This window comes from Calidris pugnax, unplaced genomic scaffold (genome assembly GCF_001431845.1).
Source record: "Calidris pugnax isolate Ruff unplaced genomic scaffold, ASM143184v1 scaffold103, whole genome shotgun sequence".
NCBI classification, from domain to species: domain Eukaryota; kingdom Metazoa; phylum Chordata; class Aves; order Charadriiformes; family Scolopacidae; genus Calidris; species Calidris pugnax.
Genome location: NW_015090990.1, coordinates 9716966 through 9730874, shown reverse-complemented (window position 1 = coordinate 9730874; position 13909 = coordinate 9716966). Strand labels below are relative to the sequence as shown.

General features: G+C 43.9%; 1 protein-coding gene across 2 annotated transcripts in view; it reads left to right on the top strand.

Moving 5' to 3' along the window:
- CHN1 (chimerin 1) overlaps positions 1-13909 on the top strand; it is a 107902-nt gene that overhangs the window by 67015 nt on the left and 26978 nt on the right. The window contains exons 1-2 of one of the 2 annotated variants that reach the window (XM_014954394.1): positions 6996-7100; positions 8002-8079. In XM_014954394.1, the coding sequence (XP_014809880.1) occupies positions 7032-7100; positions 8002-8079 (147 nt within the window). In that variant the 5' untranslated portion in view covers positions 6996-7031. Of the gene's footprint in view, positions 1-6995; positions 7101-8001; positions 8080-13909 lie in introns of those variants that run through there. The other variant, XM_014954393.1, reaches the window with a different exon arrangement.

Sequence of the window (13909 nt, the reverse complement as noted above, 5' to 3'; positions counted from 1 at the left end):
CTGATTGTGAGATTAGTACTAGAAAATAGGCATACATTATCCAGCTAACACTGAGAGCAACAGTGCTGAAGAAAACAGCTGTTTCTCCCACACCCTGAAGGACTGCTCCAGGGGGAAGTAAGGAAAGCAGAATCCCAGTAGGACCTAGGCTGAACTACTTTTATGGTTGAGGTTTTAGAACAAATGAGAACACTTGAAATAGCAGGTTACAGTCTTTTTTTTCTTTTCTTTTTTTTTTTCCTTTAGTCCGTAAGTATAATGTAGAACCTCCAAACAGATGTCTTGGTTTAAAGGTTGTCGTGTTACTGGGTTTGGTTTTAGTGCTCATGTAAGTCACCAAATAGTAGTGGGCCAAGAGGCTGCTCTGGTTGTGTGCTCTGCTGAGAGGTTGCTCAGCTGTGACTTCCAGTCATACCATTTTCAGTCCACCTCAACCCTGTGAAATCATGTCCTTAAATTAAATTTTAAAAAGACAGCCATGCAGTTTCCTTCCTCCTGGAGTCTGCACAGCATATTGCTCCCTACACATCCAGTGATTGCAAATGTCTGTCACAAACAATTAATAAAAAGTAAAATCAAGACTTTACTTAGAAGGTGGGAGAAAATTTTCCTTATCAGATTGCTACCCCTTTTTCATCTAGTGTGTAGCAGACAGTATCTAATAACTGTCCCTGTTAAGGATGACTTCAGACAGAGCAAGTTATAGAGATAACTGTTGGAAAATGAAAGGGCTATGGAGAGGAGACACCGTTGGTGGGTGAGAGTGCACAGGAGCCACAGGTGGAGAGCAGGCACTGACTGAATCAAGAGCTGGCCAAGAGGGTAAGAAAAAGAGCAGGACCTGCAGGCTGGGAATAGAGGCAGCATAGAGTGCCTGGAGCAGGAGAGCATGTCGGGAGAGGACAACTTTCTGCAGGATTTGAGTTGAACACCCAGGTCCGTGACTTCACACCCGGAGGTGTTCAAGGCCAGGTTGGATGAGACTTTGAGCAACCTGGTCTAGTGGGAGGTGTTCCTGCCCATGGCAGGGGATTGGAACTAGATGATCTTTAAGGTCACTTCCAACCCAAACCATTCTATGATTCTATGATGGCCTCAAGTTGTGCCAGGGGAGGTTTAGATTGGATATTAGGAAAAATTTCTTCACGGAAAGGGTTATCCAGCATTGGAATAGGCTGCCCAGGGAAGTGGTTGAGGCACCATCCCTGGAGGCGTTCAAAAGACGGGTTGACATGGTCCTCAAGAATGGTGGTGGTTTTTTGTTTGTTTGTTTGTTTGTTTTTTTAATTGCTTATTTCTTATTTATTTTTTTGTCAGAGTTAGATTGATGGTTTTCATCTAGTGTGTAGCAGACAGTATCTAATAACTGTCCCTGTTAAGGATGACTTCAGACAGAGCAAGTTATAGAGATAACTGTTGGAAAATGAAAGGGCTATGGAGAGGAGACACCGTTGGTGGGTGAGAGTGCACAGGAGCACTCTCCTGTTTGTTTGTTTGTTTGTTTTTTTAATTGCTTATTTCTTATTTATTTTTTTGTCAGAGTTAGATTGATGGTTGGACTATATGATCTTTAAGGTCCCTTCTAATCTAGACGATTCTATGATTCTATGAATGACCATTACACGTTACAGTATTATGTCATCTGAAAGCAGTTGTATGGATTTTAATTGCAATACTACTTTATGTTGGGGAAATAATGTAAGAAATAGATAACAAATATATATTGTTCGTATTTTTTCAGTTGGTAGCTTTCTGGCTTTAACTTTCTTTCAGTCAAGGTTTCTGGTGTGCACAGCTATAGTGCATATAGCACGTGTGATGAGCTGCAAAGTGTAGGTGAGCCCAGTATTCCTATATTTGTAAACAGCAGAAAATGCTCTGCACTGAACAATGGGAAGCTGATTTATGTAAAACCAATAAGCAGTCTGTTAGATTTTTTTCTTTTTTTTTTTTCCTTTAGTCCGTAAGTATAATGTAGAACCTCCAAACAGATGTCTTGGTTTAAAGGTTGTCGTGTTACTGGGTTTGGTTTTAGTGCTCATGTAAGTCACCAAATAGTAGTGGGCCAAGAGGCTGCTCTGGTTGTGTGCTCTGCTGAGAGGTTGCTCAGCTGTGACTTCCAGTCATACCATTTTCAGTCCACCTCAACCCTGTGAAATCATGTCCTTAAATTAAATTTTAAAAAGACAGCCATGCAGTTTCCTTCCTCCTGGAGTCTGCACAGCATATTGCTCCCTACACATCCAGTGATTGCAAATGTCTGTCACAAACAATTAATAAAAAGTAAAATCAAGACTTTACTTAGAAGGTGGGAGAAAATTTTCCTTATCAGATTGCTACCCCTTTTTCATCTAGTGTGTAGCAGACAGTATCTAATAACTGTCCCTGTTAAGGATGACTTCAGACAGAGCAAGTTATAGAGATAACTGTTGGAAAATGAAAGGGCTATGGAGAGGAGACACCGTTGGTGGGTGAGAGTGCACAGGAGCCACAGGTGGAGAGCAGGCACTGACTGAATCAAGAGCTGGCCAAGAGGGTAAGAAAAAGAGCAGGACCTGCAGGCTGGGAATAGAGGCAGCATAGAGTGCCTGGAGCAGGAGAGCATGTCGGGAGAGGACAACTTTCTGCAGGATTTGAGTTGAACACCCAGGTCCGTGACTTCACACCCGGAGGTGTTCAAGGCCAGGTTGGATGAGACTTTGAGCAACCTGGTCTAGTGGGAGGTGTTCCTGCCCATGGCAGGGGATTGGAACTAGATGATCTTTAAGGTCACTTCCAACCCAAACCATTCTATGATTCTATGATGGCCTCAAGTTGTGCCAGGGGAGGTTTAGATTGGATATTAGGAAAAATTTCTTCACGGAAAGGGTTATCCAGCATTGGAATAGGCTGCCCAGGGAAGTGGTTGAGGCACCATCCCTGGAGGCGTTCAAAAGACGGGTTGACATGGTCCTCAAGAATGGTGGTGGTTTTTTGTTTGTTTGTTTGTTTGTTTTTTTAATTGCTTATTTCTTATTTATTTTTTTGTCAGAGTTAGATTGATGGTTTTCATCTAGTGTGTAGCAGACAGTATCTAATAACTGTCCCTGTTAAGGATGACTTCAGACAGAGCAAGTTATAGAGATAACTGTTGGAAAATGAAAGGGCTATGGAGAGGAGACACCGTTGGTGGGTGAGAGTGCACAGGAGCACTCTCCTGTTTGTTTGTTTGTTTGTTTTTTTAATTGCTTATTTCTTATTTATTTTTTTGTCAGAGTTAGATTTTTCTTTTTTTTTTTTCCTTTAGTCCGTAAGTATAATGTAGAACCTCCAAACAGATGTCTTGGTTTAAAGGTTGTCGTGTTACTGGGTTTGGTTTTAGTGCTCATGTAAGTCACCAAATAGTAGTGGGCCAAGAGGCTGCTCTGGTTGTGTGCTCTGCTGAGAGGTTGCTCAGCTGTGACTTCCAGTCATACCATTTTCAGTCCACCTCAACCCTGTGAAATCATGTCCTTAAATTAAATTTTAAAAAGACAGCCATGCAGTTTCCTTCCTCCTGGAGTCTGCACAGCATATTGCTCCCTACACATCCAGTGATTGCAAATGTCTGTCACAAACAATTAATAAAAAGTAAAATCAAGACTTTACTTAGAAGGTGGGAGAAAATTTTCCTTATCAGATTGCTACCCCTTTTTCATCTAGTGTGTAGCAGACAGTATCTAATAACTGTCCCTGTTAAGGATGACTTCAGACAGAGCAAGTTATAGAGATAACTGTTGGAAAATGAAAGGGCTATGGAGAGGAGACACCGTTGGTGGGTGAGAGTGCACAGGAGCCACAGGTGGAGAGCAGGCACTGACTGAATCAAGAGCTGGCCAAGAGGGTAAGAAAAAGAGCAGGACCTGCAGGCTGGGAATAGAGGCAGCATAGAGTGCCTGGAGCAGGAGAGCATGTCGGGAGAGGACAACTTTCTGCAGGATTTGAGTTGAACACCCAGGTCCGTGACTTCACACCCGGAGGTGTTCAAGGCCAGGTTGGATGAGACTTTGAGCAACCTGGTCTAGTGGGAGGTGTTCCTGCCCATGGCAGGGGATTGGAACTAGATGATCTTTAAGGTCACTTCCAACCCAAACCATTCTATGATTCTATGATGGCCTCAAGTTGTGCCAGGGGAGGTTTAGATTGGATATTAGGAAAAATTTCTTCACGGAAAGGGTTATCCAGCATTGGAATAGGCTGCCCAGGGAAGTGGTTGAGGCACCATCCCTGGAGGCGTTCAAAAGACGGGTTGACATGGTCCTCAAGAATGGTGGTGGTTTTTTGTTTGTTTGTTTGTTTGTTTTTTTAATTGCTTATTTCTTATTTATTTTTTTGTCAGAGTTAGATTGATGGTTTTCATCTAGTGTGTAGCAGACAGTATCTAATAACTGTCCCTGTTAAGGATGACTTCAGACAGAGCAAGTTATAGAGATAACTGTTGGAAAATGAAAGGGCTATGGAGAGGAGACACCGTTGGTGGGTGAGAGTGCACAGGAGCACTCTCCTGTTTGTTTGTTTGTTTGTTTTTTTAATTGCTTATTTCTTATTTATTTTTTTGTCAGAGTTAGATTGATGGTTGGACTATATGATCTTTAAGGTCCCTTCTAATCTAGACGATTCTATGATTCTATGAATGACCATTACACGTTACAGTATTATGTCATCTGAAAGCAGTTGTATGGATTTTAATTGCAATACTACTTTATGTTGGGGAAATAATGTAAGAAATAGATAACAAATATATATTGTTCGTATTTTTTCAGTTGGTAGCTTTCTGGCTTTAACTTTCTTTCAGTCAAGGTTTCTGGTGTGCACAGCTATAGTGCATATAGCACGTGTGATGAGCTGCAAAGTGTAGGTGAGCCCAGTATTCCTATATTTGTAAACAGCAGAAAATGCTCTGCACTGAACAATGGGAAGCTGATTTATGTAAAACCAATAAGCAGTCTGTTAGATTACAGTAATACAAAGTAATTTTAGAATTAAAATTCATAATCTTCTAACTACTTTCCAGATTATAATGGGTTTTCATAATTACAGCCATGAGATAGGACCTTTCCCTGTTGGGTAGTTTTGCTTACCTTTTTATTGGTATTCTTAAGATCTAATTTTCCAGAATCCAGAGATCGGTTTCTACTAACGTGACTCTGAAGTGCAATTGAAAATAAATCAGTTCTTCAGAATTAGGAAAAAGGAAGCTGACAATTAAGGAATAACTATGTCAAAAACCAAATATGTGTTCTACGAACGATTGAAAGGAAAATTCAGAATGCTTTGTCTTGCTTCTTAAGTGGAATTATACAAAATAAGAGGGGTTGATTCAGATAGTAAATGTACTCTTGAAAATCACTGGGTTATGTATTTCCCACAAATTCAATTTTCAGAATTTATTACCTGGTATGAAGTTTTGGTGATTTGTTTTTCCCCTTGGAAAGAGGAATTTTGGGTTCCAGGGAAGCGTGTAACAAACCTACTTTTCCCAAACTCCACAATTTGTTTCTTGAGCCTGTTGTCACTTGAAGCTGTTTGGAGAGGGTGACTCCTGTGGGATGGGTTTAGATCCACCTTTTTCCATGGGGACTTTTATCTGATGTAGTCCTTGGGAATGAAACTGTGAAGTGGCTTTAGCTAGAAAGGAAGAAGAGAATGAGCTTGAAAGCCTGTCTGCTTCCTCCTCCCCTGGGCCCCTACTGTTCGCACACTTCACATAGATGAGGTTTTGCCATCTCTTACTCCTCACCTCCTTTTTCTTGGTCTCCTATTGCCATGGAGTGTTACACTTAGAAGGATGTTCAGAAAAGCTTGAGAAGGACATCTATTCACCTACAGCAGAAACAAGCTGTTAAAAGCAAGACAGGCAGATGGAGGTGAAGGTTGGAAAAGTATTTCTCAACAGGATGGATCCACCAGCCTCCTGTCTGTATTGAAACTGGGAACTGAGCCAGATACCCCTAAGGCCCCTGTATGAGCCACTAATGCCCGACAGCTTCATCCTGTATAATCTATAGCCAGTGTTTCGATTATTAGCTATTAACTTGCATTACAGATTAGCGGCTGGTGAAGCACATATGTTGATCCTTAATCTGTGCAACCTGACCCTGTGCTGAAGCCCAGCTGATTTTTAAAACCTGTAGAGAGGGTTCTGGTGGCCATGCACGGGAAGAGAGGAGAGGGTCAGGGCGAGCATCACTCGCGGCTACGTTGGCAGGATTGAGCAGCGTGGCAATGCTGCGATCCAGCTGCAAAACACACACCAATTCCACCCAGAAGACTGCGACAAACTGTGCTTGTCTTTGGTTGTTACTGAGTCATGAGAGTTAAAAATACCTTTGCTGCAGAAGGGAGAGCGGTTGTGGTTCTGCAGCCTGTGGGGAGGGAAGGGAGGGCTGTGCTCTGGCTGGCAGCGCAGGCTGTGCACAAGGAAAGGTCCTCTTGTGCCCTGAATGCCAGGGTGGTGGTCAGCCCCACGGTGTAAATCACTGCCATAGTCAGTCAGAATAAAGGTCCGTTTTTGCAGACTCAGACAAGGACTGTTCACAAATGCTTGGAGAGCACCAGGAAAAAAAGGGCAGGAGTTGAGTGGCCATCATGGTGTGCCCTCCCGGCCATCAGCATGCAGCTGAAGAGAGCTTCCCTGAGATGGGATGCCCAGGGGAGCACCCAGGCTCTGGGTGGGTAAGGCATGGTCCTCCCTGGTCCTTTGGGAGCTTTGTCTCTGCTGCATCCTGTGGCAACGTGTTAATGATGCTGGTGTGAAATGCTGTTTTCCTTTGGCTCGGGTGAGGGGTAGGGAGGAGGACATTGTCCTGAGCATGTTTCGTTGTCAGTTGCATCAGGCCAAACAGGAGCTTTCGGTCTGATTTAAGGCTGTGTGTCATTCACCATCTGCTAATGTTCATAAATCCCCAGTGAGGCACCACAGCAGTTCAGGGTTTAGGTCTCTGGTGGAAGGGGTGATGTGGCCAACTTTTGGTAGCGTTTGAGTTCACATCACTACTAGAAGGGGCTGATACATGACGCGAGCTCGACGGGCTTCTTTTTATACGAACGGCACTGAAAAATGTAATTTTAAAGGAAGAGCGGTGAGCATCAAGGGTTGCGTTAACTCCTTACCTCCTGGCACCCAGCCAGCGTCAGACGGGGGGATCGGGAACCGCCGCTTTCCGTCACGTCCCCCGGGGCCGCTGCTGCCTGTGCGCACCTGAGGACACCCCCGCGGGGTCTCAGAGGTGCCATTTTGTAGCGGTGCGTGACCCATCCCCGGCTGGCAGCCCTCCCGCCGATACCTCTCCCGGAGCCAGCCGGGGAGGGGGAGGGGGGCCCCCCGCCTCGACGGGGCTTCATTGGCTGCGGCCACCGCAGGGTGGGGAGGGGGGATCCGCGGAGCCGCCGCCCCCGCCCGGCCCCCGCCCCGGGGGCGGTACCGGTGCCGCTCCCGCCCGGCGCCGAGCGGCGTCGCCCCCCGAAGCGGGCAGCGGGGCGGGAGGAGGGCGCTGAGGCGTGCGGGCCCCGCCGCCGGGCGCTGATGGAGGGAGAGGCTGCGGGCTGCTCCCCCGCTCGCCGCACATGCCCGGCCCGCCCGTCGCCCACCGGCAGGCCTGAGCCCCCCCCGGCCCGGCTGGAAGGGGAGCCCGCCTCGCTGAGTTAGCCCCGCGGCCAACGAGTTGCCCTGCCATGGCCGCGCCGCCCTCCCGAGCCCTTTAGGTTCCCGAAATATGGTCCTTGTGGGTTTTCCAAACCGAGTCTGATACACGCGAGGGCGCGGATCGGTCCGGGGGGCGGCTGTTCCTCCTTCCCGGCAGCTCCAAAATGCCATCCAAAGAGTCCTGGTCAGGGCACAAAACGAATAGGTCTGCGGTGCACAACTCGAAGCCGGAGAGCCGTCAGCGAGATTTCTTGATAGCAGCCTTGGGGATGAAACTGGGTTCTCAGAAGTCATCTGTGACAATCTGGCAACCTCTTAAACTCTTTGCTTATTCACAGTTGACATCGCTTGTCAGAAGAGCAACGCTGAAAGAAAATGAACATGTTCCAAAATACGAGAAGATTCATAACTTCAAGGTAAGACATTATGCTACTTCTTTCTTTTTAAGGTGCAGGGGCTATAGTTTTTATTTTAAAACAGGTCTGGTATTGCAAAGAAATAATATATTTGCAGACTATGACTTTTTGGGAACTTAAATGCTTCGATTAAATCTCATTGCTGGTTAAATCAATTAGACATCTCTAGAACATATCGATAGAAGAACAAGGATTTTGTTGTTAACTGCTTGTGTGCATGTATTTGCTTCAATAACACTTGCCGTATCTAGGTTAACTCTTTCATTTAGAATTGTTTTATACCAAGAGGTGAGAAAAACTGGCAAAGTTTTCTTTCAATTCAAATGAATGTAGTTCAGTCCTACTTATGATAATATGATGCTGAAAAATCTTTTAGATCTGTGATTAGAGGATTAAACTGATCTTATCTCAGTTTGTCGCTGGTAAATAGCTTTGGAGGTAAGAAGCATGTTCTACTGCATCTGGATTGAGCAGATGGTCTGCATTTCCCTTAGTTTCTGGCTTTTCTCCTGTATTAATGAAGTGAGCGTGTTGAAAGCAGCATGGCTTTTACCATGGGGCTATTTGAGCTGCTGGCATTAGCAACTACCTTGTGTTTTAATAAAATTTACTTAGTCTTCTATGTAGCTTCTAATTATTGTTTTAATTATTTTAAATAAGCGATGCATTTTGGTAAGAGATACACACGTCAATGCAACATATGCATGTTTTGCGTCTGTGTCTGTAATAGATGTCCAGTAAGGATTTAGTAAATTAACCTCTTGGTGATCAAATGCATTGCATAATAGGCAGTCTGTATTTGTAAGATTAAGTGAATTGATGTTATACTGAATTCCTGTAGATGATGGTACAAACTTCATGTATAGTACCTGAAGTCCAGATTTTGTCTTTAATGTGAGGGGTTTTTACCCCCCTTGAGCTTTTGCTTTTATTTCTTTCAGGAGAAGGGGAAATCAGTAATATAAGATTGGCACCTAATCATATAAGTGTCTGATAATTGTCTCTTATTTTCAGTTTTGATTTCCATCACATGCATATGCATGTGCATGTGTGAACATATACATGCGTGCACATATGTATATTTACCTAGCGTCCATCAGATTTTATTTAAACCCCCTTCTGGCTTTTGAGTTCAGGTAATCACTAAAATTGGAAACTTTGTATAATCAGTATGTTTTGTTTGACTTGAGTTCTTCAATAAGGCACAATTTTGAAAACCATATACAAAATGTTACATAAAAGAGTGTGTAATGGCATTAAATAATGGCATAAAATAATCCTGTTGACTGTCAGTTAAATGCAGAGCATTTTTTCACAGGCTCCTGAGGTGCCCTACAGATCTGAAATGTCTTGCAGCTTTTATTTTTTCCTTAGAGTTTGAAGACAATTCTTGCAGATAGTGGTTTTGCGTGTCCTACAGTGTATTAGGATAATATGTATTTAATTTTGCGCACATCTGTATTCTTTTTCTGTTGCTTCCTATTCTGTTACTTTCCTTTAACAGCCTGAAACACATCTGTTTCAAAACTAATCTGGTAACCTGATTCTCATTCGTTTGGGTTTGTTTATTTGTTTTTCTTTCAGAAACTGTTTCTGGAAAGTTTGAAAGCTGTGAGTTTTCCAGTCTTTTTTCAAAAACAAACAGTGTGTCTGATCCAAGGTCATAGGTACAGCACCAATTTCCCCCACAGATTGTTTTCTTTATAATAGTTACGCTGTAGTTCCTTTATACATACAGTTGCTAGAAAAACGTACCTTGAGATGTAACTGTTTTCTGAAGTCAGTGAAATGGAGTCACCTTACACAGATAATTGTTGCTACAAAAAGGTGGAAGGGAAAAACCCATTACCCCATGAAGGGTGCACGGCAACCAACCTACCTGCTGAAGGAATGCTGCTGGCGTTCATGAGCTCTGAATGCAGCCACTGTCCCATTTTCCAAAAAATAACCATAAGCTCTTTATAATTATTGCATTATGGATCTGAAATGAATGGGCATCCTTGGCTCGTGCACTTCTCTCCTTTATCACCCCTTGCATCTGTCAGATTTTTCTTCTCGCGTGTGCAGACATCATCATTTAAGATGTCTGCAGAAGTCTCCTAGGTTGCCTGCCAAGCAGCAAATGTGCCACCCATGTGGGAAGGAAGGAAATGTCAGTCTCAGAGTCTTCAAGCTAGACTTTTGGAACAAAACAAGAATAAACAACCCAGAAATGAAATAAATTTATATAGTTCAGCTAACCAACAATGACTGCTGTCCCCAGAGGCTCCACCAGCAAAAGGGAGGATGCACGCTGCTCTGTACCTCTGCAGCTGATCTTCTCTTTCTTATACAGGCACGAGGCAACAGACAGGGACCACTAACCCTTTTCTGGCTGCTTCTTTGATCAGGCACATCACTATTCACAGAAATGAAGGGGTCTCAGAAATGCCTTTGTACTGGAAATACTGTACCATCTCAGCAGAGGGAGGAGAAGTGGAGAGTCATTAATGCACAACACCTAGTGCTGTTGTCTTGGAGAAGGGCAGAAGCCAGCAGCAGCCGCTCCGGGGGCGGGCTGGGGTTAGCAAATGCCCGAGAGCCTTGGCCACAGGGTAGGAGACCTCAGTTCTCCCTCCGCCCCTGCGCCTCCTGGCCCTGTGGGGTGGGTAGGTGGGGATGCAAGTGGAGTTTGGACCTTCAGATTCTGTTGCCTCCAGCAGAGCTCAAGTAGAGGAATGTGGTGGCAGAGGAGCAGCGTAGCAATGGTCCTTACAGGAGTGCAGGTGCCTAGGGAAGGGGTGAACACAAAAGCTGCTTTTAACTCTTAAGTCTTTAAGAGGTCTCCTGAATAAATCTGTTAAGCAACCTTTGGCTCTGAGGGTTGTTTGAAAGGAGGATGTGAAGACAGCTCTCCTAGGAGTGCTGACACGGCTGAGTTTTTGAAAGGTTTTAATCTTATTTAAATCTGCTGGAATGTGAGTTGTGTCCTGCCTGAAGCGAGCAGGCTGCTCAGCTGGGGTGGTGGGGAGCTCTGTGGGCAGAACTGGCTGGTGATGATCTCCAGCTCTGTAATATTCTCCCAACTGGGGAGGTCTGGTCTCTCATGAGCACATCTTAAATGCAAATATGAAGTGGCTGAATTCTCTTAAGTTAATCTCCGTAAGTAAAGAAAGGGATGATGATTTATAAACGTCAGATCTGGCTGAGTTTTTAATGCCCGTTCCTCAGGTTGAGAGCTAGATATTAAAAATAGTTTATTTTTTTAAGCGTATTTGGGCTTTTTCTAATTTATAAAAGGTTTTCAATTAATATTTCTGTGTTCTCTATAAATCTAATATAAAAGGTTTATTTTCTGCTAATTCAAATGTATCAGGTGAAAGAGATCTACATTATTTGACACAGCATTTTATTTAACTCTAATTGAATAATGGGATTTGAAGGTGGCTAGAACTGTGAATGTAACTTGATTGGGTTTGTCTATTTGCATATTTGATTTCTTTTACTTTCCCTCCATATACTCTGCTTTTCTGAAATACAGCATATAGAATGAAATCTCTTGTAAAAAGAATCATCAGACCAAATCAGGACAGTCACTTTCCCATCCTCAAAATTTCAGCCCCACCTTCTTTCACAGGAAGGCTTTTGATCTCATTCAGTTTCTTACCCATTATGGGGAAGAAATCTCCCCACACTCTGGTACACACGTATCTATATATACATGTGGTGGATATCAAGTTTGTTCTTCCCCACCAGAGTAGATGAACGATAGCATTTCTATTTGGAAGCTCTGAGAGATCTGTAGGGTGCTCTTTGAATTGCTGACAAGGATCATAGCTGAAGCCAGTGGCATTACTTTCTTACAAAAAGAAGCTTTATTGTAGGAGAAAGTTCTGTAACATTTTGTAGAAGTAGACAGAGTATATTTGTTCCTAATGCATCCCATTATTCTACAGCTGGATCCTACCAATAAGAATGTTTTTTTCTGTCCTTTATAAATCTCATATTTGCTTATCTTGTCCCCAAAATGTAGCAACTGTGATAGCTTGTAAATTAAAATACAATTTCTTACCTACATGGTATCTAATCTATTCAATAATTTTAAGCGGAGGAAGCAGCTGGGCGCCTTCTGGGCAGGCATGTGAAGGAGGAGCTTCAAGCAACAGCAAGAACCTCAGATTTGAGGGGAGAAGGGACCTGTGGCAAGGTGCCATGGGGATTGAAAAGTTATGGGTTGATTATTGAGAGGAGGAATCGGGGGGGCTCTGGGTTGGGATGTGTGAGGTGGGCCTTAGGCCAAAGGACTTACACAGCAGGGGAATCTGAGTTGGGTTTAAGGTTACTCCATTTTCTGTCTCTGGTGAGGCAGTTTTTATTGGGGTACTGAGCACACAGGATTCCCCTTGCTCAGTCCCCCAGACCTTCCCTCCCTGCATCTCCTCAGCTCCCCATCTTCCCCTTACATCCCACAGTTTTTTGCTTTTTAAAAAAATAAGTATATGCCTAATGAGGTACCTTCTGCCCTGAGTCCATCCCTACCTGACATGGAACAACATCTGCACCTCCTCCCCACCATGCTTTTGGCTTGGACACTGACCTCGCTTCTTTGCCCACTGTTTGTGTGGGATTGGAGAGAACAGCAAAACTATGCTTGAAAAATGGCAAGGAGGGCAGTCATGGAAGAGGAGCATTGGCTGGGAGTTAGGGCATGGCTTAAGAGGAAAGGGAAAATTTGAGATTAACAGCAAGAAGTCTCCTGGGTATTGAAACTTGTTAGTCAGGGCAATAACCTCCCCATCACTTGGCAATTTTAAAATAAGCCTGGACAAAACACCTTAAAGGTCTTTACTCCCCTCCAGCTTGTGTGACTCATGGGCCCTGGGGAATTTTAACTCCCTTGGCTGGTTATAAGTATTCCTTGAGATACCTCTGGCTCCTGATGACTTGAGCCAGCAGAGCACTCTGCAGGTGTTTCGTAACTGCCAATAGTCCAAGGCATAAAACCACCCTTCTGCCTGGATTAGTGCTGCAGAGCTTCACTGAAGCAAGAAGGTGTCCGTGCCTGTCAGAGCTGGACTGAAATCTGTGTTTCCATGCATCATTTTCCCTAGGATATTGTCTCATTTCTCTCTTGCTCTTCACAAAATAGATATGTCTTCAGAAGACTATTTTTTGCTATCTTTCTGTACAGTATTTGGTACTGTCGTGCTGTTTCTAAGTTACTGTCTTACTAATGCCTGAGATGGCACAGTCAATTAATTGTAATAAATAACAGTTGCAAGGCTGCTTGGTGAATCGGTGAACATTCAGAACATAATTCCCTTTCAAGCCAACACTTCTTCCAGAGAGGAGAGATGTTTTTCCACGCCTGCTTAAGCCAAGTCAGCAGAGATGCTGATGAGGCTTGTTTGTTGAGATTCCTCGTCTCCCTCCTCGACTGAAGCAACATCCTCCCTTTCTCTCCGAGGATGACCCATTTGAAAGGCTGAACAGGGAGCTCCAGAGCAGAGACAACATACTTCTCCAGAAATAACTGGGGGTAGAGTATAGCCTTAAACGTGCACAAGTGAAGGGTTGGGTGAGGAAAATACTTTGCCAATATAGACGGGCTGAAGCATCACTTAATTAGAGAGACTGCTGATTTTAACAAGAGTTACTCTGCCGGTGAAATGTGTATGGCTTCTCTGAAACAAATAAGCCAACCTGGCCCTTGCCCAGATTTTACAGGTGTAATTGCATCTGTGCTAGGTGTCTTGCTAGTGCGAAAAGTCATAGCAAATCGCTTCCGTGCCAAATCTTATTTTTCTGACAAGAGCTGCTCAGCAAAGCCGTGCCTAAATGCCAGGAAGGA